At 37.3% G+C, this 25,120-nt stretch overlaps 1 protein-coding gene across 1 annotated transcript in view; it reads right to left on the bottom strand.

The window, feature by feature from the left end:
* Window positions 1-25,120, bottom strand: part of LOC135461295 (dynein axonemal heavy chain 5-like) — a 78,558-nt gene that overhangs the window by 4,070 nt on the left and 49,368 nt on the right. The window contains 34 exon segments of the mRNA XM_064738316.1: window positions 420-537; window positions 1,315-1,329; window positions 3,339-3,469; window positions 3,983-4,094; window positions 4,472-4,588; window positions 5,098-5,295; window positions 6,221-6,409; window positions 7,160-7,382; window positions 9,273-9,682; window positions 10,381-10,492; window positions 11,013-11,198; window positions 11,492-11,637; window positions 12,398-12,607; window positions 13,179-13,334; window positions 13,646-13,831; window positions 14,472-14,580; window positions 15,084-15,212; window positions 15,596-15,789; window positions 17,551-17,565; window positions 17,854-18,083; window positions 18,617-18,658; window positions 18,661-18,696; window positions 19,077-19,217; window positions 20,044-20,257; window positions 20,490-20,635; window positions 20,943-21,077; window positions 21,080-21,192; window positions 21,364-21,504; window positions 21,934-22,010; window positions 22,012-22,138; window positions 22,515-22,643; window positions 23,331-23,470; window positions 24,413-24,520; window positions 24,867-25,053. Coding sequence (XP_064594386.1) covers window positions 420-537; window positions 1,315-1,329; window positions 3,339-3,469; window positions 3,983-4,094; window positions 4,472-4,588; window positions 5,098-5,295; window positions 6,221-6,409; window positions 7,160-7,382; window positions 9,273-9,682; window positions 10,381-10,492; window positions 11,013-11,198; window positions 11,492-11,637; window positions 12,398-12,607; window positions 13,179-13,334; window positions 13,646-13,831; window positions 14,472-14,580; window positions 15,084-15,212; window positions 15,596-15,789; window positions 17,551-17,565; window positions 17,854-18,083; window positions 18,617-18,658; window positions 18,661-18,696; window positions 19,077-19,217; window positions 20,044-20,257; window positions 20,490-20,635; window positions 20,943-21,077; window positions 21,080-21,192; window positions 21,364-21,504; window positions 21,934-22,010; window positions 22,012-22,138; window positions 22,515-22,643; window positions 23,331-23,470; window positions 24,413-24,520; window positions 24,867-25,053 — 4,922 coding nt within the window.

Genomic DNA, 25,120 nt, shown 5'->3' on the forward strand with positions numbered 1-25,120 from the left:
AAGCAATACAACAGGTGCTATGTAAGTTGTGATTGTAAATGTCACTAAGTGGAAGAATTACCAATAAAAACACTGCTGTCACTGCTAGATATAGTTGACATTCTATATGCACCACAGGTTGCTGACAAATCTTCCCACGTACGGCCGGAGAGGAGGCCAGCATGAGCTGGACTTGAACTGAAAGCGACCACATTACGACCATCACAGAGGTTTTACATGACTTGATTGCAGATCACTTGCCTTATACCATAATGATATAAACAAGGAGCAGAACATGGTGGAAAGTTTGCCAGTTAAATGTCAAAGGTCAGTGGCGTATATATATACATCCAGTGCATTTATATGGCATGAACACCAATCAATTAATCACTCAATTCACTGAACAGATATGATGCAGTAACACAAGGCTGTTCACTGACCTGACAAAGGTGTGGGAGGCCTGGGGAAGAGTTTGTGTGAGAGGGACTTGGAGGAAGGCATGTTGTCATAGATCACATTCAGACGGGTGTATATGTACTGGTCCTCACCCAGTGATGTCTGTCAACAAAATACAGTGAACCATTTGCAGCATTTTTATTTTATTTTTGGGAACACAAATTCTGTATTTGCACTGAAATTTCGCCCCAAAAAGTGTATTTTTAAAGACAAACAAAGGTCTCAAGATACTACTTTTGGTACTGAAACTGACATTTTCATAATAAAATAATATCAAATCACAATATACCTTAGAACTCTCATGAGTAACTTTGTCATGGAAGTGTTTGGTCAATTAATCATAAGGGTTCTATTATCAATGTTTTGTTAAAATTATCTCTTTAACAGTCAGTCCAGACTTTACCTGTCAATCTTAGCAGAAATCATTTACCGTATTATATTCAGTAGAAGCTGTGTTTTTTCCCTAACAAATGCACACAATTACATATGAACAAAAAACTAAAAAATATTTATCTAGTACCATACATTCTGCAGATTAAATTATGTGCACCTTCACTCGTTATAGGTCAAAATAATGGTGTTCAGTTTTTTTCACTATTCGTTACATCTAGACTATGTTAGTGGAAGCTGTATACAAGCTTATCACTGTAATCAAAAGCAAACATGCAATTTGAACTTTTTGAATAAAATAAAGTTTATTATTTCACTGATAAAAAGCAATTAAATCTTTCCTGTTCAAGAATAAAAAGTATATAAACTGTAACCCATGCAATGACTTCAGTCGTGTTTCAGAAGAATCATAAGCAAACATTATATTTTGGTACAAATAGTGGACATAAACAAGAAACAAATTGAAATGCAACAGAATTAAGATCCTACCAAAAGATAACCATCCTGTGGGAAAAAAAAAAACAACAGAAATACAAGTTAACACTACTTAGCATTTCACAATAATTGACCAGGGCATTTCGATGGCTAAGCGGCTTACCATGTTTTCTCTTGAGATTACTGGACCTGTGTGCTAACATCTAGCTCTCAAAACCTCAGTTATTTAGTCATGTGACAAGGTTGTTTAGCTACCCAGGAAGATACACCAGTTTTCTCTGTACAGTTTTCTCGACCAATAAACCTCACCCCAATCTTTTAAGTGAAATATTGTCGAACACAGCATAAAACACATTCCAAGAAACAAAGTGCAAAATAAATATGGCATTCCACAAAAAGTTTATCCCTTTTTGGTTTAATGTCTTCTTGCACTCTGGCAGCTCATTAAGTAAATAACCCATGTTAATAAGATGTCCAGCATTTGACCGACTGACCAACCATGTTCTTCATATAAAACTGTTTGTTATATATAAAAGGTGACCAGAATGATTTTGCAGAGGAAAAATCATAAAGTAAAATATAGCTGACAAACACATAAATCTTCAGAACATGCAAATCAATCCTTCAGCTATGTAATTTTGTATTTAAATACTGGGGCGACATCAATGTACTTGGTCAGTTCACTACCAATTGGCCTTTAATTGATTTTGCCTTTCTACTTTTCTAGTATGACGGAATGGAGTGCACTCAGTTATGCATGTATGTGGGACTTCATTTTATTCCAAAACCCAAGACTCAATATTTAAATTGCCAAACATAGTGCAAATAATGTGTCTATGTCATGCCTGTTCAAATGCATGCATATAATGAATAATGTAGGACATGCAATCCACTTCTATGCTGAGTACATACATGTACTACAATACTACGTAGGTGCAGAGCAATACATATACACATACTGTTAAGCATTATTCTGATATGTTACAGCACTGTGGTTACAAAGCTTACAGAGTAATTGTTTGATAAAACAAGAATGATCTATTAGCTGCAGCTGTATATACAAATTGCACTGACGCACTATATCAATAACTATAGAACATTAAAACTAAAATAGTCATCTTGTAAAGATATATCTTGTGTAAACTTCTATATATAATAATAAACAGGCAAGGGATTTATGCATGGCCATCTATCTAAACTGCTCAACTTCTCAAAGGCTTACTTCATTTTTAGGGTATTTCTTTATTTCATCTGAACGTGGAGTGGAACGTTCAATGGGAAAAATAAATCGCCTGGCTGATGAGAATGGGATGTTGTTTTTTGGAGGAGGCACCACTTTCTTCTTGAGCTGAAGTTTATCCATCAATGCAGGGTTTACTAACTATTTATTTGCTGATCACTGGTATCATCAATTCTGTTTTGCACTAAGATTTGTTCTTTCATTATCTTTTTATGTCACAGAGTACAACTACACCTGTTTCTGTCAAATATAATGTTGTGCTGATGGAAGCTTCTATAAACTTTTAGGATCCAGGGTAATAAATGCACTGAACACTACTTTCCTTTGATAGAACCCATAAATTTCCTTCATCACTTTGCCTACTTTATTTTTCGCTTCAGCAAAATACTTAGGTTTACAAAAAGAGCTGCTCTAAATTTTTGAAGACGACTATATTTTTCGCCATTTACATGTACGTATACATAAATCACCTCAAGGCAAAATTAGTTTTGTCTGTTTATCAGAACTTAGGAGACTTTAACCGTCAACTTAGAAGAAAAGTCAACACTAGACCAAAGGTATAATACAGTGAAAAAGTTATACTCGAGATATTGGAGTTCAAAGAAAGCAAAATCACACACAATATAAAAATGTAATACGCCCCCATGTTATCAAATTTTTCTAAAGCCAGAAAACACACCCGTTTCATGCGAGCTCTGTTTTGATGTTGACTGAATGAGCATAGGGGACAAGTGACACAACATCGTGTTATCAAAATTAACTATGCTTAAATTAGTTGTCTTTTCTTTCAGTCAATATTTATGACATATAAATATATATATATAGGTATAGGACTGACCTCTGCATTGGAGTGTAGGTGGCCGGCCTCTGGTGTCTCCAGTAAGTGGCTGGAGAGACCATCCAGGGCCTGCAGCAGGTAGTTCAGTCTTGCATGAGGACTGAAGAATGCCTGAGGGGTCTTGTACTTCACTGTCAACAAACAGATAAGCTTTACAATGGCTATTTCATCTTAAGACAAGAAGAAGGATAAATATCTTCATACCATGGATATAAAATACATGTATAGTTTTATTAAGAACATGATTGTCAAACAACAATTGTGAATGATACAAAAGTAGTGAACTCTGAAAGACAAACCATTCATTTTGACTCATTTGAAGTCAATTTGAAGCCTTCTTTTTTTTTTTTTTGGAAAGTTATCGGTGGATCTACTGAATTTGGAATGAAGGGATGTTAAAATGGCCGAATGCATGTATAAGAAGACAATGACTAGGTTGGCAGCCTGAGGTTACAGATATCTGCACAAGCTGCAAATAAAGAGGTGCACATGTATCTCTCCACATGTCACTATATGATCTGGCATAAAAAGTTTTGATCCTACATGATACTCAGTCTGGATGCAAGGGAAAACAAATTGGGTACATAAAGATGCAATATTGAAATATACATAAAACGTCAATAAATTCAAGACAATCCACTTACATTTGGCCACCTCAAAGTCTTTCTTGATGGAGTTAGGAGACAACCAGTAGTCTACCATAGCGCTGACAGTTTGTTGATCATACCGGTCTGTCGCGCAGCTGCCGTATATCACCTACATGACCAGTGGACGGTACAGTAGTTAACATTAATATGGCATAACAACAACAACAGCCATTATGTACATACATGTATGCATTTGTAATGGGAATCAGTGTAACAAAGATATTAGCTGACACTGCTCCAGTATGATTATCTGAGAAAAGTTTAAATGACAAATCGGCACAGCAATAATGTGTTGCTCTTAACCTTGTTTTCTTGGATAACTTAATGGGTAAAATATCAGTCCACCAATACTAAGATTATAAATCAGGTGATGTATTATTTTGATTGTTAGTTGTGTTCAGTCAGGTTATTTTGATTGACAACGGCGATCAGTCAACTGTTCTGTAATACAAGTTTTAGGTCTGACTGGTGTAGATGAATGAGTACCTCAGACAACATATAGCGCAGACCAGTCCAGGAGGTACTCCTTGTCATAGTGGTGTTCTCCAGGGAGTAACATGGGATCGCTTCCTTAAACTCCAACAGACACAGGTTAAGAGCAGCCTGCGGGGGAAAAAAACATGATTATATATATCGTCAAATAAATTCACTCTAAAGGACTGTTCATAAATTGCTTCTGTGGCATTAACAGCTTTCATCAGTTTATGAGTCATAATTCACTGTGTAATTTGTCACAGAATGGTCTTGAAGCCTTATTCCTAAGATGTTACATGACAATGAACTGCTCAAAATCCACTGCACAAGTTAAAGATATGACAAGTACAAATTCTTTAATCCTATATGCCTGACTAGGCTAAGGCAGCGTATAGATATACCCAGGCCCATAGATTATGGGCCGGTTCCACAGATATACATGTATTTTTGACTTATATCAAAATTTAATTCAATTTCAGTTATGGAAGTTGAAATTTCGACACATTAGTCTTAAGGTAACATTGATGAGGTAGTCAAAATTTTAATTTACAGGACTTTAAGCTAAGAAATCGTAAGAAATCAGCCCTAGTAGGCCTTAAAATGAATTTACAGATAAAATTTTAGCTGTGTACACATGCCTGTAGCTCGCTGCTGCCCACATGGCTGAAGTCCTGAGGGTTGTTCCATCCTCCACGACCAAAGCGGGCCCTGTGACGGATTGCACTGTGTAAGTAGCAGATGTTATGTAGAACTGCTGGCCACTCAGGGCGATTTGACTGGCGCAGAATGTCTGGTTCCATCCAGGTGAAAGAACGGATCAGGTTGTCCTTAACAGGCTGAAAATTAATAATGAATCAAAGTTGTGATTATCCTGTGCTCAAGTCAACAGTGTTAGAGTTTCAGAGTTAGGAAAGCACATTTATTATTTACAGAAAGTTGAAATATCAAGACTTCCTTCATAAAAGTGATATCTCACTGGCCAGATTCAGATATCACTTTTGTTATTACACTCCAACGCCATGACGTCAAAAAAAAAACTTCTTTTTTTTTTGGACATTCCGATTGGAGCTCAGTGGAATAACGTCATAATACAAGTTCAGTTAACTTTAACATTTCTTACATCACGCAAGAGAACACAATGTCATACAAGACGTCATGTTCCACGTCATGCTATATACACAAGTCTGTGAAGGCCTACAGCTAAAAACACTGCCTAAACTTGCTCAAATACACACCATCACAATATTGTCAAAATATAAAAAATAAATAGAATATTGCACAATGAAGGTTGAATATCACAAATATTTTTCAAGTGAAAGGTGAAAATGATAACTTATGAGACACTATATAATGTAGCCCAAAGAAAAACACATAATTTAAATTTTCCAGGTGGCTTATCACAAAAGAAGTTACAGTTAAGGTGACTTTTGAATGCTGAATCTGACATCTTTTATACATACATATAATACTAGTTCAGCATACCAGCCCAAAGAAAAAAAATTCATGTACTTGAAGCAACTTCAATGAAGTACTATTGGCAGTTTAATATACATTTTTTTTAAATATTAAATTGCCCTGCACTTCAAAATAGGACACCAATTTAACAATAAGTCATAACATTATCAGGTATAACAATTTAACAAAACCACTTAGGTCAGCCTCTCTGATAGGCTAACTGGATTTATGTCAGAGTAAGAATTATCCTTTGGATGTATCCACATTTTTTGTGAGAGAATCACAGTACTGGCATGACTTCAATACCTTAGGTGAGTCGACAACCGTCTTGACAACGATCTGCAGCAGGCGTACTGGGAGAGCCTCAGGTTTGGCTTGGCTGGAGATCCAGCAGCGGAACTGAGAGTCCGCCTCAGGGTACTCTGCCAGGATAGACTCCAAGTTGTTCAGCAGGTTGGGGGCATTGTGCGCATTGTGTAACAGTAACCAGTAGCCCTGAGGACAAACATAACATATTTACATCTACATATGAAATGTTTTTTGTATAAAAGAGGGAAAAAAAAAAATAAAAAACAAACATATATTTTCCATTTCATGCTGCAAAATCCATGAAACATACAACATAATGTAAAGAATTTCCTGAACAGTTTGTGAACAAGCATTCTGGAAGTATTGTGAATACAATATGTCTCTCCCCTGCCAGTCAAAGCGAACAAAGGGACCAGTCTAATACCAACAAAGGTATGTCACAGTTCACAACAGAACAACCACAGCCAGAATTTTGTTAAAATGGATGAAACTCAAACCTTATCTGTAAATTGTCATGCTGAACGTACATGTATGTATCGATTAAGTTTCAATGCAACACAAAGAACAATGTTGAATAAAGTTTGCAAATTTGGGCCAAACAGAAAAATAACTTCATATGGATAGACCATGGACCAAGTTTCAATTCAATATGATGAACTGCTTTAAAAAAAAAAAATCTGGAAAACTGTTTAAAGTTCAAAATGGTCAGAATTTTGTCCAAATTGGACATAGGGTTCCAAACCTCAATTCAACACAATAAATCATATTCAAACGTCCACAAAACTAGTGACTGACTGACGGATGAGGTGCAAACCCAGTTATCAAAACAGCAAACAAATCACTTCTTTCAGCGTGGAATTAATTTTAATTCTGTTTGCATCTGTAATAATTTGATCACATGGCTAATACATGACTGAAAACACTAAATGTGTGTACCTCTGAGACAGCCATCTGTAGATATTTGCGAGCCATCCTTTCCCCAGCAGTGCTGTTGTCGCTGAGAGAGTAGATGATAGTCTTGCTCTGTTTACGATTGGCAAAGTCTGTGAACAACTTCTGTGCCAGTTCACCCCCAGAAGAGAAGAGCAGTAAAATGGGTGTGGTAGGACTGCTCTGACGGAGAAGGCTGGCCAAATCTATCCCCACATCACCCAGGTATCTGATGAGAAAACACAAGCTTTTAGCTGGATGATAAAGTTGTGTTTGGAGATTACTGTTGATTGCCCACATTCAAGAATTTTAACATGCACTCAAAATGACTGATATCTGCCTTTTAGGGAGTGAAGGCAAACTGGACATAGATTATATGAAAAGCCTAACTCATGCATGGGAAACCGCATTTCACCCCAAGCATGACAAATTTTCTGATAAACAGCTCTTGATAATTTACTGACTGATTGTTGTTTAACATAACGTTAGAGAATTTTCCTTTCACTGACGGCAGTCAGTTTTAGAAGTGCTGAAAACCCCACAACCTTTGGCTAGTAACTGAGAAGCTTTCCCACTTGTGATGTACCCGCTTGTATACCATATTTGGTAAAGAGAAGGGGTCTTCCACAACGATTAGGTTGGGCAAACGGCCCTCAGAATGCTGTTGGCTGAAAGACTACCATTCAAAGTATCTTAAACTGGCATTAAATATTTGTCTAGAATTTTTTCAACCCAGTAATATTATAATGAAACTTCGTCTTGTCATTGGTTCAGCGCGTCTCCAATATTGACAGCAAGGTGATGTCACGTTTACTCTAGCTCTTTTATGTTGAAGGTATTTCCTGTATTATAATTGTCTAAGCAATAGCCTAGGGCAGATTAAAGTTGTGGTCTTCGGCGATGGAGGATCAAGTGATAAATAGCTTTCTCGTAAATTGGACATACTGGAAGGATATTTCTTCCACTGCTTGAACTGTTCATACAGTAGGCCTACTATATCATTTATACAGTTTACAAGTAGCCTGCAGATGCACAGCCAGGATATTCCTGATTCAGGGTGAGGCATCCATAAGGGTTGTGCTGGTACCGGTAATTCTGACCCGTATTAAATGTTTACAAAATTACAATAGGATTGTTGTACAACTGGATTCAGGCTCAATTCTGACACAAATGGAAATAAATCTAAGCACCACTGAGGCTGATCTAGGCATTTGGCTGTCGCTAAATTTTATTCTTCAGTTTTGTTGTGGTGGCCTGATGAGAGCAGTGCTGAACTTGTTATCGTGAACATCAGAGAAAGAATCTCGGCTTAAACACAGCATTTTACTGTATTTTATAAAAGAAAACAGAAGCATGCATGCAAAAAAGACAGAGGCCAAAGTTAAAATTCTTCGGTTCTAATAAATTCAGAAAAAAAAAAATGGTATCATAAGATTAAATTAAATTTAAGCATTGTCCAAGATGCCATCTTCACATTCCCAAAAACCTTTGGCATCCCTAATAAATTTTTTTTCTTATGTAGCAACCGCAGGCTGATTAAACGTTAACATGGATGACAAAAAAATGTATTTGTGTAATTTCAATAGTGTGTCTAAGTAGGCCTAAGCTCTACTGGGGAGATGAATGTAGTTTGGGTCGAGACAGCATGGTGCTGTTTGACATAATTTGTGATACTGTCGTTGAATATTACACCACTTGTAAATCAACTGATTTTACATCTGTGGTTGTGCATAAATAATACAGACCCATCCCACAACACTGTGTGAAATGGCCCATCTGTTACACATAAATAAATCATTGTAAACAATCTCAAAATGATGTTTTATGCAGTAGTTCTGTGTTATCATATGTCACTTCATGGAGTGAATGGGTAAAGGCTACGTCACAGCTTAGACCGCGCAAACTGATTGCAACATGTTTGATTGGAGAAAACTCTCAAGATGGCTGCCTTGATTCAAACCAGCCATTTGAGCAGTATTGTCATTTTGCTCTGCATGTTATTTGGTGAAATCCCATTAAAATAATACAGCATGACACTTTTCAGATAGCTTAAGTATCCTGCTTTCAACTGAAATATGTTTTAGCCAGGTACTGTCTTGCCTGGCATTTCTGATCTTACTTTTTGCCAAGTACTGAGTTGACAAACAGTGAAGAGGCATGCATGAGGCGATCACTTCGTACAGCTCTGAGAACACACATCCTCTGTAAGGGATGATACTGTTCATCCATCTTGTCTGGTAATGGTTGTTTCTCGGGGGAGTCATTCTCACAAAGGTTACGCCACTGCATCTCGCGGCCGTCTTTTGGCATGCGATCAAACATGTCTTGGAACCACTCAAAATGACTGGCCAGAATCTGCAGGTTGTGGAACTGATCATCAGTCATCCAATCAAACGGTTTCTTTGCTAGAGCGATCTTGCTGTCAGGGCCTTGTGCGATGCCCAGTGCTGACATCACCATAGCGGCATAGTTTGGTGAAATGATGAATTCCCGCTCACCAACCATCACATGTCCAATAGAGTCTTCAACCTGGTAAACAGACAACAGTACAAGTTGTTTATACTGTCGTTTATATTGTCAAATGTGAGCAGAACTCAACAACCAGTAAATGTTAACTTCTATGAGTTCAACACAAGGTCTCATGGTGTCCTCAAAAAATTTAAATCTGATGAAATTTTAACTTTCAGGACTTTTTTATGGTTTTGCATTCTGAAATTAACTTTGAGATGCCATGCATATATAAATAGTACAAATGATTCTAATATTGTCCATGGAACCTGATTCTTTTTTTTTGTATCATATTTCCACTTTACAGAATATACACATCAATGAATAAACAGGAATATTATTCATTTACTTATTCATTTGATTAGTGTTTACACCATACTCAAGAATATTTCCCTTCTTTAATGGCAGCCAGCATTATGGTGGGAGGAAACCGAGCAGAGCCCACAGGAAACTCATGACCATCCACAGGTTGCTGCCAGACCATCCTTGCACAACAAGACAGAAGGCCAGTTTGAGCTAGATTTGAACTCACAGAGATCACACTGGTGAGAAGCTCTTGAGCCATTGTGCTGTGATAACACAGTACAGCCACATGAACTCAACAATGAGACAACGCATTTCTTTCAAAAAACACACTGCTCAATGTATATTGATCAAGTTTCTTATAAATACAGTTTACAACTAGTTTAGTCAGTAATGGACCAAGTCAGACCATATACCTCTAGGCAGAGCAGCAGCGAGTAGAGGAAGCGATCCCTTTCTAACAGGGTTCTAGCTGTGTTCAGATAGGAGCCCAGGGTGAGTCTGTCCACTACAGCCTTCACAGCAGCTCTGAAATCATGCACAAACACAGTTTGACCACAGATACAGATATACAGTTGTATCAGGCACAAAAAGCACATGAACATTGTACTAAATGTACATCATATTTTCAAAATCATATTTTGAACTTCGGCTAGAGCTACAGCAAGCCTGAAAGCCCGACACTTTTGAAAACACCGTAAGTAAGTGTCAAGATCCATATATTACCTATATTATACGATATATTGGACCAAGGTTTATACTTGGGTCCAGTAACCTTTGCCCAGTATGACATAACATCTATACGGACAATATGGGTTCCACCACATCTGTTATTAAACATGTCAGGAAGCTGTTTTCAGGACTGAACTGGGGTCGGACGAGTGCCAGGTAACTGCTCTACTCTTTGGATTACTGCTGTGCATTCGCCTATTTGAGCAAATGAATGATTATGGCTTAACACCACGTTGGCAATATTTCAGTTATATCGTGTCGAGGTTTGCCTATTTGAGTTAAGGTACTGAACTGCCCAGCATATATGAACGCTCACCTTTCTGAGTGACTAATGGCTGTGTCGTACAGGGCCAGGAACTGGGTGTAGGCTGTTTGATAGAGAGGGTTCACATCTCTCATGTACTGAGCTGTGTCAAAACACACAGCACCACGTCTAGCTATCACTCGGTAACTCTCACGCGCACGCAGAATGGATGCCTCACTGCTTTCGATCCTGGACTGGCTGCAAAGGGAAGACAAGTTAAAGTCACATCAATGTAGCTCAAGGTCGAAGAAGAGAACCGATGCACTCTGAATGCACTATTAAAATTGCTTAAGGCGCAATATTTTAACAGCTTTCTTCTCGTTTCCAGTACATGTAAAATTGAAGAGTGTTTCACGACTTTTTAAAACAGGATGCATACAGAATCAATACAATCACAACAAATAAATTAGCCATGCATGTCAAGCATAAAATATATCAGAACAAAAAAAGAAAAAACATAAGCTGGGCTCTTAAAGTTTGGGATATCCCACCTTTCTTCAGTTTCATCAAACTGTTTTTTAAGATCTGCTAACTTCTTGGTGGCATTCAAGTCATTCATCAATCTAAGATCATTGGACAGGTTGGCTAACATTTGCTGCTCAATCTTGTTCAAGAACTCCATGTTTGTCACCATTTCCTGAAAACAGAGGTTTAAAAATGCAATCAACCCAATGATGTTCAAACACACAAACAGTAGGATATACTATATCGTGAAGGTACCACAGCCTTACATAAATTAACCGGTTCAGTGCTATAAATGCAGAAATCTCTACCAAGCACCAAGCATATTATATTTTTAATTACATGTTAGGGCCTCCATATGGCCTCCGTGTTGATCTGAGGTTCCCATTAGTGACCCTTGGCCATTAATAACATTCTTATTAATTGAAAGTAAGTTTATATTATCAGATCAAGTACTGCTTTAAGATCATTACATCTCTGCCATAACTGAACAACATGCTCTTTAGTCGCCATTCTGCTGCCTAAGATTGCTGTCATCTGCTATCCTCAACTGGGATGTCATGCTGCATTTGAAGGTTCACTGCTGCACTAATCAAAAAAAAAAAACTGGGGGTTTGCCATCACAACTTTTGGGTCAGTCAATACGGCTTTTGGGACGCTGAAAATGACTTCAACTTAAGAGTGAGGCTGAGCTCTAAGGCCTGTATTGCCAGGTCGCAATGACTTCACTTGTCAAATATCATAAACAATCAAAGTTTTCCCTCATTTACAATGATGATACGTGAGCTAACAGGTAACGTAGCACCCAACTGTTACAAGTGTTACCAAGTCAGTTCAGCTTTGGCTCTAGTAGTTCATTAACAAAAGATGCTATCTATCTAATCTTAAGTTATGTTGCCCCGCGCTTTCAAGTCTCAATCTACATGTTCGCCTACCTGTCTAAGTGCTGTCCTCTCATCCTCTAGTCGTGACTTCTCCTGTTTCATAAAGCGGTCCAGCAGTTCTTCTTCCACACAGGGCCTTGACTGCTGGAAGAACAACACGGATGCATAGGCCGACAGGCGGTGAGGTACCTGATACGGCTCACATGTCGTGTGCAGGAACAGACGGAACTTTGGGTCCACTTCTACCTCATGGTCAGAAACCTTGGAACAGACAAGACAGTTTATCATTGTTCAGTGTTTTCTCTCAAGACATAACAAGTGATTTCATCTTTCAACCATTTGCTTTAAGAGTTTGAAGTCAGCGAAAGCTTGTTTACAGTGAATGAAGAAGGTCTTCTGATTCGTGACAGCCATAGATAAAATAGATATACACAACAATATATCAACATTTTCTATGTACTTGTTCCATAGATGGCCTTCAGCAAGAAAAGAGATAAAGTATTTGTGAAAATTTCCCCTGAGAAAATAAAGATTTATACATATATATGTAGCTCACCAGTCTGACAAGTGAGTACCATAACGTACCACTACATAAAGCTCTTTGGTGAGGTTTACAGACCATACTGATATTGTTTAATGCCAGTCATATGACAATGCATTTTACTCAGTCCAAAAAAAATAAAATAAAAATAATTCAAGAACAAAATGAGTAAAGGTATATTTCTGTTTTCATTCCACTTATGATACTTTACTTTATGATTTCTTTTTTTTCTCTGTAAGGTTTACCCACAACACTAAAGCACCGACTGACACATTGCTTATGATAACCTACCATGACTTTAAAAGGCGTCTTAGACTGAACAAACATCTTGGTCTTCTGTATTGTGTCTCTGAACCTCTTATCCCTGGACAAAGCCTGGACATCACAGTCAGTGACCAGTAAAGGGCAGCCATCTGATAGAGAACTCTCTAGCTGATGCCTCATTTCCTGCACATATGGGTACGAGCACATATAAGACATGGTAGTTAACATTACACTAAAATTCACTTTAAAAGTTTATTAGAAGGTATTCCAATTTTACAACTTCAGACTTGCAAAGCGGTAAAACCTTTAACATAGAGCCACAGACATAGATTCACTGATACATGAACTTGATCCCTGGTTAACATCAAAAAACTTACGTTCAATCATACTCCGATAACAAAAAGTAACAAAAAAAAATTAACTCTGAAAGATTCCAGTTGTATAACATAAGTGATATGAAGCTCAGCTGATCCAAGACTGACGAGAAGACTTACATGATATTTGACTTCTACAATGCCCTTGTCCTTGTTGAATTTCTTGAGCCAGTCAATGACTCTACTGGTTGGGTCACAGATGAGGGGCCAGGCTGTCATGGTGTGTTCCTGCATCAGGAAGCAGGAATTCTCCAGCATCAGGTGAGTGCTGGGCAGGTCTAGTAACCTCAGCTGCATTACCTCTATCTGATATCAGAAACACAAGGAAATGAGGCATTTGTTACTTATTTATTTCACTGTTGTTGGTGTTTACTTGTCCATCTGTATATAAGAAACTATTTTACAGAAAAAGTTAAGCAGCAATTTGGATGCAATTTTGTGTATTGGTTGGCCTTGAACTAAGGATTAATGCATTCAATTTTGGAATTATCTGAATCAAGATATGTATCAAAAAATTTTTTTTAACAGTTCTTTACAAATGCCTTACAGGATAGACATGGAAAGAATTGTCCCTTTGTTGTCTGGGAATTTAAAAATTTAGACAGGGCAGAAAGTCTTCTGGTTCATACATTTGAGAGAGATTTGGTTTATGGTTGGGAAAAACCAGGTTCTGCCACAATCCTTTTTCATCTACTTAAGTAAACCTGCTGATGTGACATTGCAAACGATTGCTAACTAACTAAATAGATCAATGATTCAGCCTGAGCAATGGCTATGTACCAAATATAACTCTGTGAACAATGAACAGTTTTCAATCATATCATTAAAGCAGTGAAGATACACAGAAAAATCTTACATCAGGCTGAATTACATCATGTATCTCTAACAAGATTAAGAAAAAGTGTATCATTATGTCAATTTGTGATGAGTTAGTACATTGACCCACCTTTGAGTAAAGGAAGTCAAACAGTTCTATGTTCCTGAACAGCTGTTTCTTATGGAGGGGCAGGCCATGGTGTTCACAAACTTGCATAAAAAACTCTCCCATTCTCTTTCTGAAACATCACAGAACAATTCCCTTTACAGTTAAAAAAAAAAGCCTAAAAGCAAAAGTGTATTTATAGAGAAAATTAGGTGTCATACAATATTACTATTGTATAATATTTTCCAGTAGGATATCATCCTACCTTGGAACATACGTTGAAATACCTATCCATAGAGATCATTAGAATGCTCAGAATATGGTAGAATTAGCAACTTAGTCATGGCACGTACTTCGGGTCGTTTACTTTATGTTTTACAATCTCAAGAACAGACTGTAACTGTGATTAAAGATTTAATAAAGATGAGTTTAAATTCAAGTCAACAATAAACGACACTAAACATATTTACATGTATAGGTAACCTTGAACGAGCCAAGCAATTGTCTGTAATTCCACTGATCAGACCAAAAAGGAATTTAAAATAAAGAATTCTCTGGATTGAGAATTAGGATATAATTAGGATGAAATGCTGTAAAGTCAGCAGTGTTTCACTTTGTTTATGTCACCTCACATACCTGGTATCTGTTGAGCCAGGGCCACTGTAGGTGAAATAAGCAGCTGCAGTCATACAGTTAGCTAACAGTAACTCATTGCCTTCATTCTCCTTCACAAACTCTCTCCAATGCTTCTCCTGGCTCTTCAGACTAAGAAAACAAACACCAAGCAACTGTATACACATCAAAAAAAAAAAGAAAATAAAGAAGCTTCTCCTTTTACAATTCAAAATCCAGTTACATACAACTTCTATCATCTTCATTGATACAGAACTCATTAGACACTGCCCTACAAATACATTCAACCCCACATTAAAAGTGGTTTAAGCATTTGACACTAAACACTATTTGATGTCTTAAAATTAAATGTCACTATCACAATTGAATTAACTGCCAAAAAAATTTAAATTTCTTAATAGTTTTAAATTTCCTATCAAGCACTACACTATACAGTGCAACAATAAATAAATAAATATCAAAAAATCTAGAACAAAAGCAGCTCCTTTAGTCATAGAATGAGTGTGTTCACACACCTATCCACCATTTCAGTGGCAGCCTTGAGCCTTTCGTTCATGGACTTGAGCTCAATCTCGAAGGAGTGTTTCTTGACGACAGCCTTGTCAAAGAGCTGCTGTTGGGCGTAGACCTCATCGCGGACCCGGGGCAGGTCAGCCTCTGTGTAATCTTCCTCTTCTTCCTCTTCCTCAGGCTGGTTTTCCTCCTGCTCCTGATCACATACACCCCACACATCAGTAACTCCCACAATCATTAACACCACGACTAGGAGGAAGAGTCCTTATATAAAAGTGGAAAGAGTTGTGCCCCCTTAATTTGTACAGGTGCATAATGTTTCTAATATGCAGAAGCTACGATCAATTGACAAACAGTATACCCAAGCATCAATCATTATGTCAAGCACAAATATATTACGAAAAAAAAATTTCCTGAAAATAAGTTTGAATAAATGTTAATGAATAAATAATATAGTTAGGCTGCTCACAACATATCATGATAATCGTCACAACACATTAAAATTGTGTAGACATTTCACGTTGCCCCTGAATCAGGTTAGTTGCATTTTGAAAGTAGTCCTTTTACACTTACAAGTCCATAAATAATTTTGGACTTCAACGAGAGGTTTTCAGTATCAGAGTCCAAAACACCTGCACAGTATTGGTGTGTTTTGACCACTACGAAGGCACATGAGCAGCATAACTGTATACATCATCCATTAATAAACATTAATTAATAACTTAATAACATTAATAAAATGTTTTTGAGACATACATTTATCAGTATGAACTGGAATATCCCCAACTTCTTTTGAATAGTATATATGCCTTGTTTCAATGAAAAGATACTAAAGGGGCATTGCTCTGTTCATATTTAACTAAAACTGCTCATTTTAGATTTGGTTCTTCAACAATAAATATAACTTAATCCTGGAGATACACAGAGGTTAAGTCGTAACAAGCAGACTACTAATGGATGTGTGAGACAACAATGACATCTGTCAAAGTCAAACTCATATGAACACAAATATGCAAAACACTCCACAAAGAGACCTACCAATAGTTTACTTGGATGCACTAGAAAATAATCCTGTTAAAACATAACTACTAAATATTTCTAAATAACTTCAGGATCAAGAAAATTTGCGCATAAAACATGCTTCAGAAAAGATTCACAAATTCATACATTTTTTATGGTTTACTTTTTAATAGTCAGTTGCTATTTAAGCTAAAATAAAGCAGTTGTGTGAGATTAGTGTTTAAAATGTGTGAAATTTAAAACATGAAACTAATAAAGCATAATTTCAACATTTGAATAAAATCATGCAACACCATTGCTACTGTTCATCCAGATGCTCTGTTGGATTAGAAAAATTGCAAACATAGCTATAAAAGAGGACAGGACAGAAGCAGAAAGAAAGAAAAAACATCAGAGGGGCAATGGTCTTATTCCTTGTGAAATCAGTGAAATCTTCATCATGATGACATAGTAACTTCCACATTTATTTTGTGGGTCAGACTTGGAGTTGAAATCAAGCACTCTTCGGACTGCCCCCTGAGCTACGGGAAATTCTCACCAGCTATATCTTGTATAGGCACTGAACAGCTGCTCCCAACGCAACGCAATATGGTCAATGTGACCGTGTTTGGAAATTGAGCGGAGAAAAGACCTTTGCTCCAGTGTGCATGCATGAACTATAAACTGAAAGTACTGAAGTAAGAAAAGGAATGAAACACAATAGGTCAAGGAAAAGAAGACATGAAGAAAATTTCTAATAACTATTGTTATCCTAAATCTTATAGACAACATTTCATTCATACAGCAATGTTTGGCTTGGTAACTGGCATGCTCGTATAAACATACAGTAGGTACATGGTTATAGATTATTAAGCGCCAAACCATCAAATAATATAATAGCTGCATGCAAAACTCATCACAATCTATTTAAACTAAAAGAATAGCTTAATAAAGTCACCTTTGCTTCCCGTTCCTGCAATGAAGAAAAAGTGCTTGTAAGAATGAATACTGGCTTTGTATAGCGAAATCTTGAAAATTAAAGAAATTTAGTCTCCGTTTTACATTTTTTTGTAGTACATTCAAATCACCTATAATTTCAAGGAATTTTTTGTCCTAAAGCTATATATAGAAAGTTACACGAGATTTATTGTAATCCACATCATTTTTCACCAGTTCGCCAATACAACAGGGTGATAAGTGGGTGTAAAATTCCCTGAAATTATAGGTGATTTACTTCTTTTGTTGCCACTACACCATTTACCGTGTTTTCTTTTTCCCTCTGCAGTCGTTCATTCTCCTCAATTTCCCTCTCAAGTTCATGTAGCTTCTCCAGAGCTGCCTTGAGGGGGCCACAGCGGTGGGTATACTCCACGATGGCGATGGTGTACTGTACCAGTGTAGCACAGTCCTCGCTAGAGTAGCGGGCAGATGCTATGGTGATTCCCCCTCTCTCAGGGGAAGGCGACCGGCGATGAGCAGGGAAGTGCACCTCTGAAATACCATTATCACATATATTTAATGTTCAGTGTGCTCTAGAAGTAAATTTCTGAAAACTGATATTTTTCTATTGTCTGCCTGTCTGATTAATATTGCAGGCACTTCCCAGTGTAGGACTGAAATACTGACGTGGCAATAAACCTAAATCAACCAGTTTTACAGCACTTTAGAATTTATGCACTTGTAATCATGATAATTGGTGAAGCCTGAAAGTTGCAAATCCCAGTTAAAGTACCAGTACTTGTGTCTACAATTAATACACTTGTCAATAGTGTGTTTATAACTTTCAAAAACAAGAATTTGTTCTGAAAGAGTCAGAATTTTAAATATGTTTAAACAAGAACCTGCTGACTTCAAATATACATATTAGTGTACAAATCTAACTGAAAAACTTAAACCCAGCCAAGATCTTTACTGTTTCCTATCATTTGCTTGTCCCATTTGGTTGACACAAGAAGCAAGATCAGATGTGTTTGTTACGAAGAAGGAATGTTTATTTCCTGTAGACATAACAAGGATATACCAACCTGCAGCATTTTCCAGCAAAGTTCCTTCCCCTGTTACGCCAGCTTGCCATCTCTACCAACACCAAGGTAACTCTCCACAGCTGTAAATTTTATAAAACAACATGGGAACATCACATGTTTAGAATTGCTTTCTACATTATATCGCACTTCTACATCATATTGCACTTATATTGTACTATGTATATTTAATTACAACATACTTGCATCTACTTGAGTTTCACACATTCAAATTGCTCATTTGAGATTGGTATTAAATTACATAAGGACTACTGCAGTGTGGTTGCATGGCAGAATAATTCAACTTCAGTTATGAAATAGTAGCAATGTTGACTGCATCTTCATTGAGTTACATGTATGATACTATGACTTAAGCACTAAAAAAACAAACAAATACAATCCAACAATCAAAAGGGTTAAGATCGCAGATTCATTCGGGGTGTGCTTCTAGCAGTCAGCTCACCATGCAAGACGTCATCTTTGAGGCCATCCTCCCAGGGGACATTGTGTAACATATCCACAAACTTGAGCACATCATTCATGGAGTTCTGCATGGCCTTCCAATGGGAACGATCCACTCTCTCTGAAGGCTCCTTGGTTTTACCTGAGAACACATACCACTAAACATGAAAGCTGAAACATTAAATCCGAAATACATGCACCAAGCATGAAAAGATTTTTTAAACAATCAAATCAAAGGTATGATAGTAATAAATTGGTGTTGATGACTGGATTACACAGGCTCATCTAAAACTCTTTCAATGGAACAGTTCTTCAAAATACAATGTTGAAATGAAACACCAATATCCCCACAACGGGTACAACTGTCAATTTTAAAGTGACTTGACTCAATGACCATAAATTTCATCCATGACTCACTTCCTCATTTTTCCAGATTCTGAGAGTTCCACTGAGTTTAGAAAGGTGTTTTGAAGTTTGCTTGTAACATGGAATGATATTGTAAGTCTCAGCACCAACAATGATATTTTGGGACATTTATTTGCCTTTAAAACTGCACTTTTGTGGGTGAAATTTAGGATACTTCTGCTCTGGTGGTAGAGACTAAAAGTGAACAACTGTGTTAAAGTGAAGTGGTTTTGGAGATTTTGGATAACAGCAATCACTTTACTGATGGATGGACTGACAGACTGACACATAACATCTGACACATGTGACAGGTATTTAAAAACAGAAGTTGCCACAATTAACTATGATGTAAATTTTAACCCATGTGCCTGTTTTTATCACCAGCTTTACACATCCCATGCAAAGTGGGACACTGCTATTACCACTAATCTATTCAGATTTTACAGCCTGCATTTTTACAGAACAGTGGAAAGACATTAACTAAGTCATATAAAAAAGCAACTGGCAGCCAAATGTTCAGATACATGTAAAAAGCTTTCCCTAGTGAGTGAGAGACAATTCACCTTTCTTGCTGACTTTCGTTCCACTTGAGCTGGTAGACATGCGACTTGACACATCATCTTTGGTACTCTCTTTATCAGAGCGGTGGAATGGTAGGCGTTTACCAATCAACGTCATTACCATCTCCATCACCTGGCCCACAGTAGTGGGAGGGTTGGAGAAAGCCTTCAGTCTCTCTATACACTGACGGTCAACCCGGCCCTTCCAGTAAATCACCTACATAACAGCAAGAATATTTGCAACTTCATCCTCACTGGAAGTTCTTTTCTTTGTTAATTCAGTGATACAAATCTTATCTTGTGCTTTACAGGCAAGCTAACACTAAAAATTAAAATAAGGGGATGAAAATAAAACTCAAAAATTCATTTTTTAATTCACCTGATTTACATTATTTTTGTATAATTCATGTATGACAATACTTGTAGCCTTCAGGCACATGGTATATTACCTGTTCTTTAGCGTATTCTAGTGTCTTTCTGCTGTCATCTACAACCTTCTGTGTTATCTTCAGGTCCTCTTTAGCCTGAACTTGACGGGTTTTAAGATTGGCTTCTCTCAGACGATCAAACTCTTTGTCATAGTCGTCATATTCATCTGTTGGTTGGAAAAGTCAGTGATAATAACCGGGTAATACTCACAAACTCGTATATTGTACATGTATGTGCCTATCTTACTGAACAATGGAGAATCAATCGTGTTGGAATGGATTACATATATAAATATTAAAATACACTGATTCTATAGACAACTGACTTAACTTCTTGCAGCTGAATAAGATAAAGCTAAAATTTCCACATGATGTGTCATCAGCCTTTGTCTTAAAGAAGAATGAAAGTTTTACATAGATCTCACGAACTTATGATGCTCTTATTCTGGTTTCATTTTACATGGTAGAATTTACCAGTTTTAAGCAATTCATCCTCTTCATCTTCATCTGACTCCAATTCATTGAGATGAAGATAAGCATCCAGAGAGGAACTCAATCCTACTTTCGCTTTCAGTTTCTCCAGCTTTGTGGCCTTCTCGGTCAGCTGTTCAGCAGCTGAGCTGTCTCCACTTTGGATTCCTCATACTTTGATGTGATGCTTTTGATAGCCTTTTTCATAACTTTGACATCATTTCTTGTCTGGTCAAGTGTGGCTAAAACTTTCCTGTGACAAGAATGCAATATTGAGGCACACATGTAATAATGCTAATATCAACACATACACATGTACATGCCAGAATATTATACAATTTCCATGAACACCTTTGGCAGAAATATTGCCTTTGGATTACAGAAATGATTTAAACAATTTCTTCCAAAAAGTTTAATTTCTTACTTTAGCCGCTCAACCTTTTCTGTCCTCTCTTCAGCCTTCATTGTATAGAGACTCTTGAAGCAGTCCATAAACCTGGCATAAGTTGTAGGGCCCACAAATGTATCATTCTTTGAAGGCTGGCTCAGACCTTTGTGTCGAAACCTGAAGAAAAGAGAAAGACAGTCATAGGACAGGTAATGTTCTGCTCTGTTCTCTACAGAGAAAAATATCAGACAAATAACACTTGAGGCGGTATTCCTCGACTATTCAGCAAGTAAGGTAACCTATCCACGGTGGACCCACCAATCAGAAGACTAGAATTTTCTCTGCACGGCCAGTCTTTGCTCCTGGGGCACAGCAATATGACTCAGGAGCCTCTCACAAATGTGGCTTCCTCTCCGGCCGTACATGGGAAGGTCTGCCAGCAATCTATGGATGGTTGTGAGTTTCCCTTGGGTTCTGCCCTGTTTCTTCCCACAATAATGCTGGCTGTTGTCGTAAAAGTGAAATATTCTTGTTTGTTTCTGTGATTCTTTGTTTCTACTCAGGGTAGCTAGAACATTATTCCCAGGTCGCTCTGGTTAAACTCACTTGATATTCTCCTGCAAGATGACTTTTGAGTACGGCAAGTTAGGTACCATGACACTCTGCAGTTTCAGCTGGTCTTTTCTTCTTCTCACTGACCCTGACCTGGTTGACAGGAATCTCAGCACTGAGATCACCAGCCATTGTCAGCTGTTTACAGTCCCGTAAGGCAAAACTATGGATGTTGGCCAAGCAGGTCATCACATTCTCTCTGAAATACACAAAGGTAAATAAACAGACAAGGCACAAAGTATGTGGTGGATAGATTATATTTTCTCAAAAGGACACCATAGCATATTAATCAACGGATCAAAAAGCACAAAATACATAGTGGAAGCATAATTTCTCTGAAGGACAAGTACAACCAAAACAATATAAGGCTCTCACTACTTGATGAGAGTCTTGTAAAACACATATATCACAACAGAACTTTTAATTCCAAATTTCATTTTCAGGCCCTAAAGACCAGTAACAATAAGCTTGTACCAAACAGCAAAACAAATCAATTCTGTTCATCAATATGCAGTAGTGCAATTTAAAAACACTTTTATTATTAAAAACTGAATGACAAAAAAGTAAGAGTATACCCAAATTGTAGAAATTGGTCTGTGCCCAAGTGTTTGCTGATGTAGTACGAGGCCTCTCCTAGCAGAGATTCCTGAGGCCAGTCACACAGCCAGTTGATCTGACAGGCACTGAGTAGCCCAGGGAAGTGACTGAAACATACAGGTCAGGTCAAACAAACTTATCAATTGTGCATCCAACATTTTACAGTTTTATTTATGGGGGGGGGGGGTTACTGCAACATACAATTTCACAGAGAAAATTGATCCTTATCCATGTTTTCTTGAAAGGTTTTATGATGTACTAGTCATTAACCTGGTTGGAAATAAACTGTAAGCATACAACATAAACATTACCATTCAAAGACAACCGAAGGGTGCAAAATTCAGTGCCTGAAAAACATCCCAGTCCATTTAAAAACAATTGCAAATATGCAACAGCTGAATCGTTCAGCTGCATTAGTGTTTCATGTTGTCTTGCATGCCTTTCCCTTATCATCTGAATGGCAGATGTTAAAAGATTTTAGAATAACAGATACAGCAACTTGGAGCCTCTTTAGCGCTGTTAAAAATTCCTTAGGAATCCTGCTGTGATGGAAAGTACGTAGAAGAAGCACATCCAGAATAAATGAAAGTACATTTCACGTATGACTCAGTCGGACATTTTGCCTTATTCTGAGAGTTCTGTTAATCTTTAAAAGGTGTTTTGAGAATTGTTTAGGAAGATGATATCAAGCTGGAAAGTTTCACCATGAAAAATAATTTTTTGGGGGTGAAATATAAGGCCATATCAATCAATCAAATCAATCTCAAATTTTCTTGATGCGTGTTAATACACACCTAGATGCCATCTCGAGAAGATAGTGGTCAGGTGGAAGACAGATGAGGATATGAAGATTCATCTTCACCCTGGATACGAAAAACTTCATGGGGTCTGTCAGCATGTTGGGATGCTCTCTCTTCAGCTGAGGGGTCAAGGCCTGAATACATAAATAAACATGTTTACATGTACATGTCAAGAATATGTATTTACCACATCCAAAAATATAACCACTAAAAATGACACCTGTCTTTTCTATTCTGATGCATGAATGTTATTAATGTGTACTTACACATATTTGTTCATGGTAGATTGACTATTACCGTAATAACCACCCTATTTGTTCTAATATTTGGGACACTTGGTGTGCTCATTTTAGCCAATATATATGTAATTCTAGCAGAATTATTGAGTTTGTTTTTATTACATGGTTAGACCATTTAATGAACAACATACTCATATCTTTACTTTTCCAAAAGGCTGGTATAGAAATGTAACATACTACTTTCCACACTACTAATATGTCCCAAATTTTAGAAGAATTAGGGTATTCATTTGTTAATGCTAAAATCGAAAAATATACTGATTATTTACCTATTTATTTATCTGATTGTTGTTTTATGCTGTACTCAAGAATCCTTCACTTATACGACAGTGGGCAGCATTATGGTGGGAGGAAACCGGGCTGAGCCTGGGGGAAACCCATGGGCATCTGCAAGTTACTGACAGTTCTTCCCACTTACGGCTGGAGAAGCTAGCATGAGTTGGACTTGAACTCGCAGCGACCGCATTGGTGAGAGGCTCCTGGGTCATTACCCTGTGCTAGTGCACTAAACAACTGAGCCACGGAGGCCCCTTGACTATTATAAATACCTGCAGCAACAGAATACTTACATCACAGAACACCAAAGAAATGATCTTAGATCCTGCTTCCCATCTCTATTAAGAAGATTCAAACTGAAACAGCATCCTCACTATAGAACCTTTAAGTCCACAACACAAACTTGGGTTCCAGTACATGTCAAAGGATATGCAAATTAACTTAAAACGACATGAAGTAGAATTTTTGTTTTAGAAAATAGGAGTTCCTCTTGTTTCTTACCAGTAGCAGCCCTTCCATCTCATCATTAGAGAACAGGTGAGGGTATTCTCCACTGATCAGGATACTGTTAATAGCGTCCAGGTACACCGGATCATTCAGATCACGGGCCTAGAAATAGGGAGTAACCATTATCATAATAAGTATATTTGTGACAGAGAAAGTATATTTGTGACAGAGAAAGTATATTTGTGACAGAGAAAGTATATCTGTGACAGAGAAAGTATCATCAAATGTATATTGGCTTGTAAATCAATTCTTTACCATTCATTTGAAATTACAAATTTCTTACTATCTTTTGAGAAATATTTAGTTAGCTATAAAAGGAAATTAAAAGCAGTAGCAAAGTCAGATTAGAATTGTTGATCATAGACAAGAATAAAAGCGGTATTGAATTACTTTAAAATCTACTGCTTAAAAAGGAATAAAAATATTTTATATGTATGTCATGACTTACTGTGAACATCATGGTAAGAATCTTCCCTTCAGATCCACTAAGTCTTATTGCTGATCTTAGCCCATCGAAAAATGTGTTCTGTTTCGATGAATCGACATGATGAATGCCAACATCTGCCACATGTAAGGCTAGACGACACAGGGTGGAGAGGTGAGACCCTATACTTCCAATCAGCAGCATGTTACCACTGCAAAATAGTCCATAAGTTATCAGTCTATCTACACAATAGCAAGTGGTGTCTTGGTATGACCAAA

Source organism: Liolophura sinensis, chromosome 1 (genome assembly GCF_032854445.1).
Source record: "Liolophura sinensis isolate JHLJ2023 chromosome 1, CUHK_Ljap_v2, whole genome shotgun sequence".
NCBI classification, from domain to species: domain Eukaryota; kingdom Metazoa; phylum Mollusca; class Polyplacophora; order Chitonida; family Chitonidae; genus Liolophura; species Liolophura sinensis.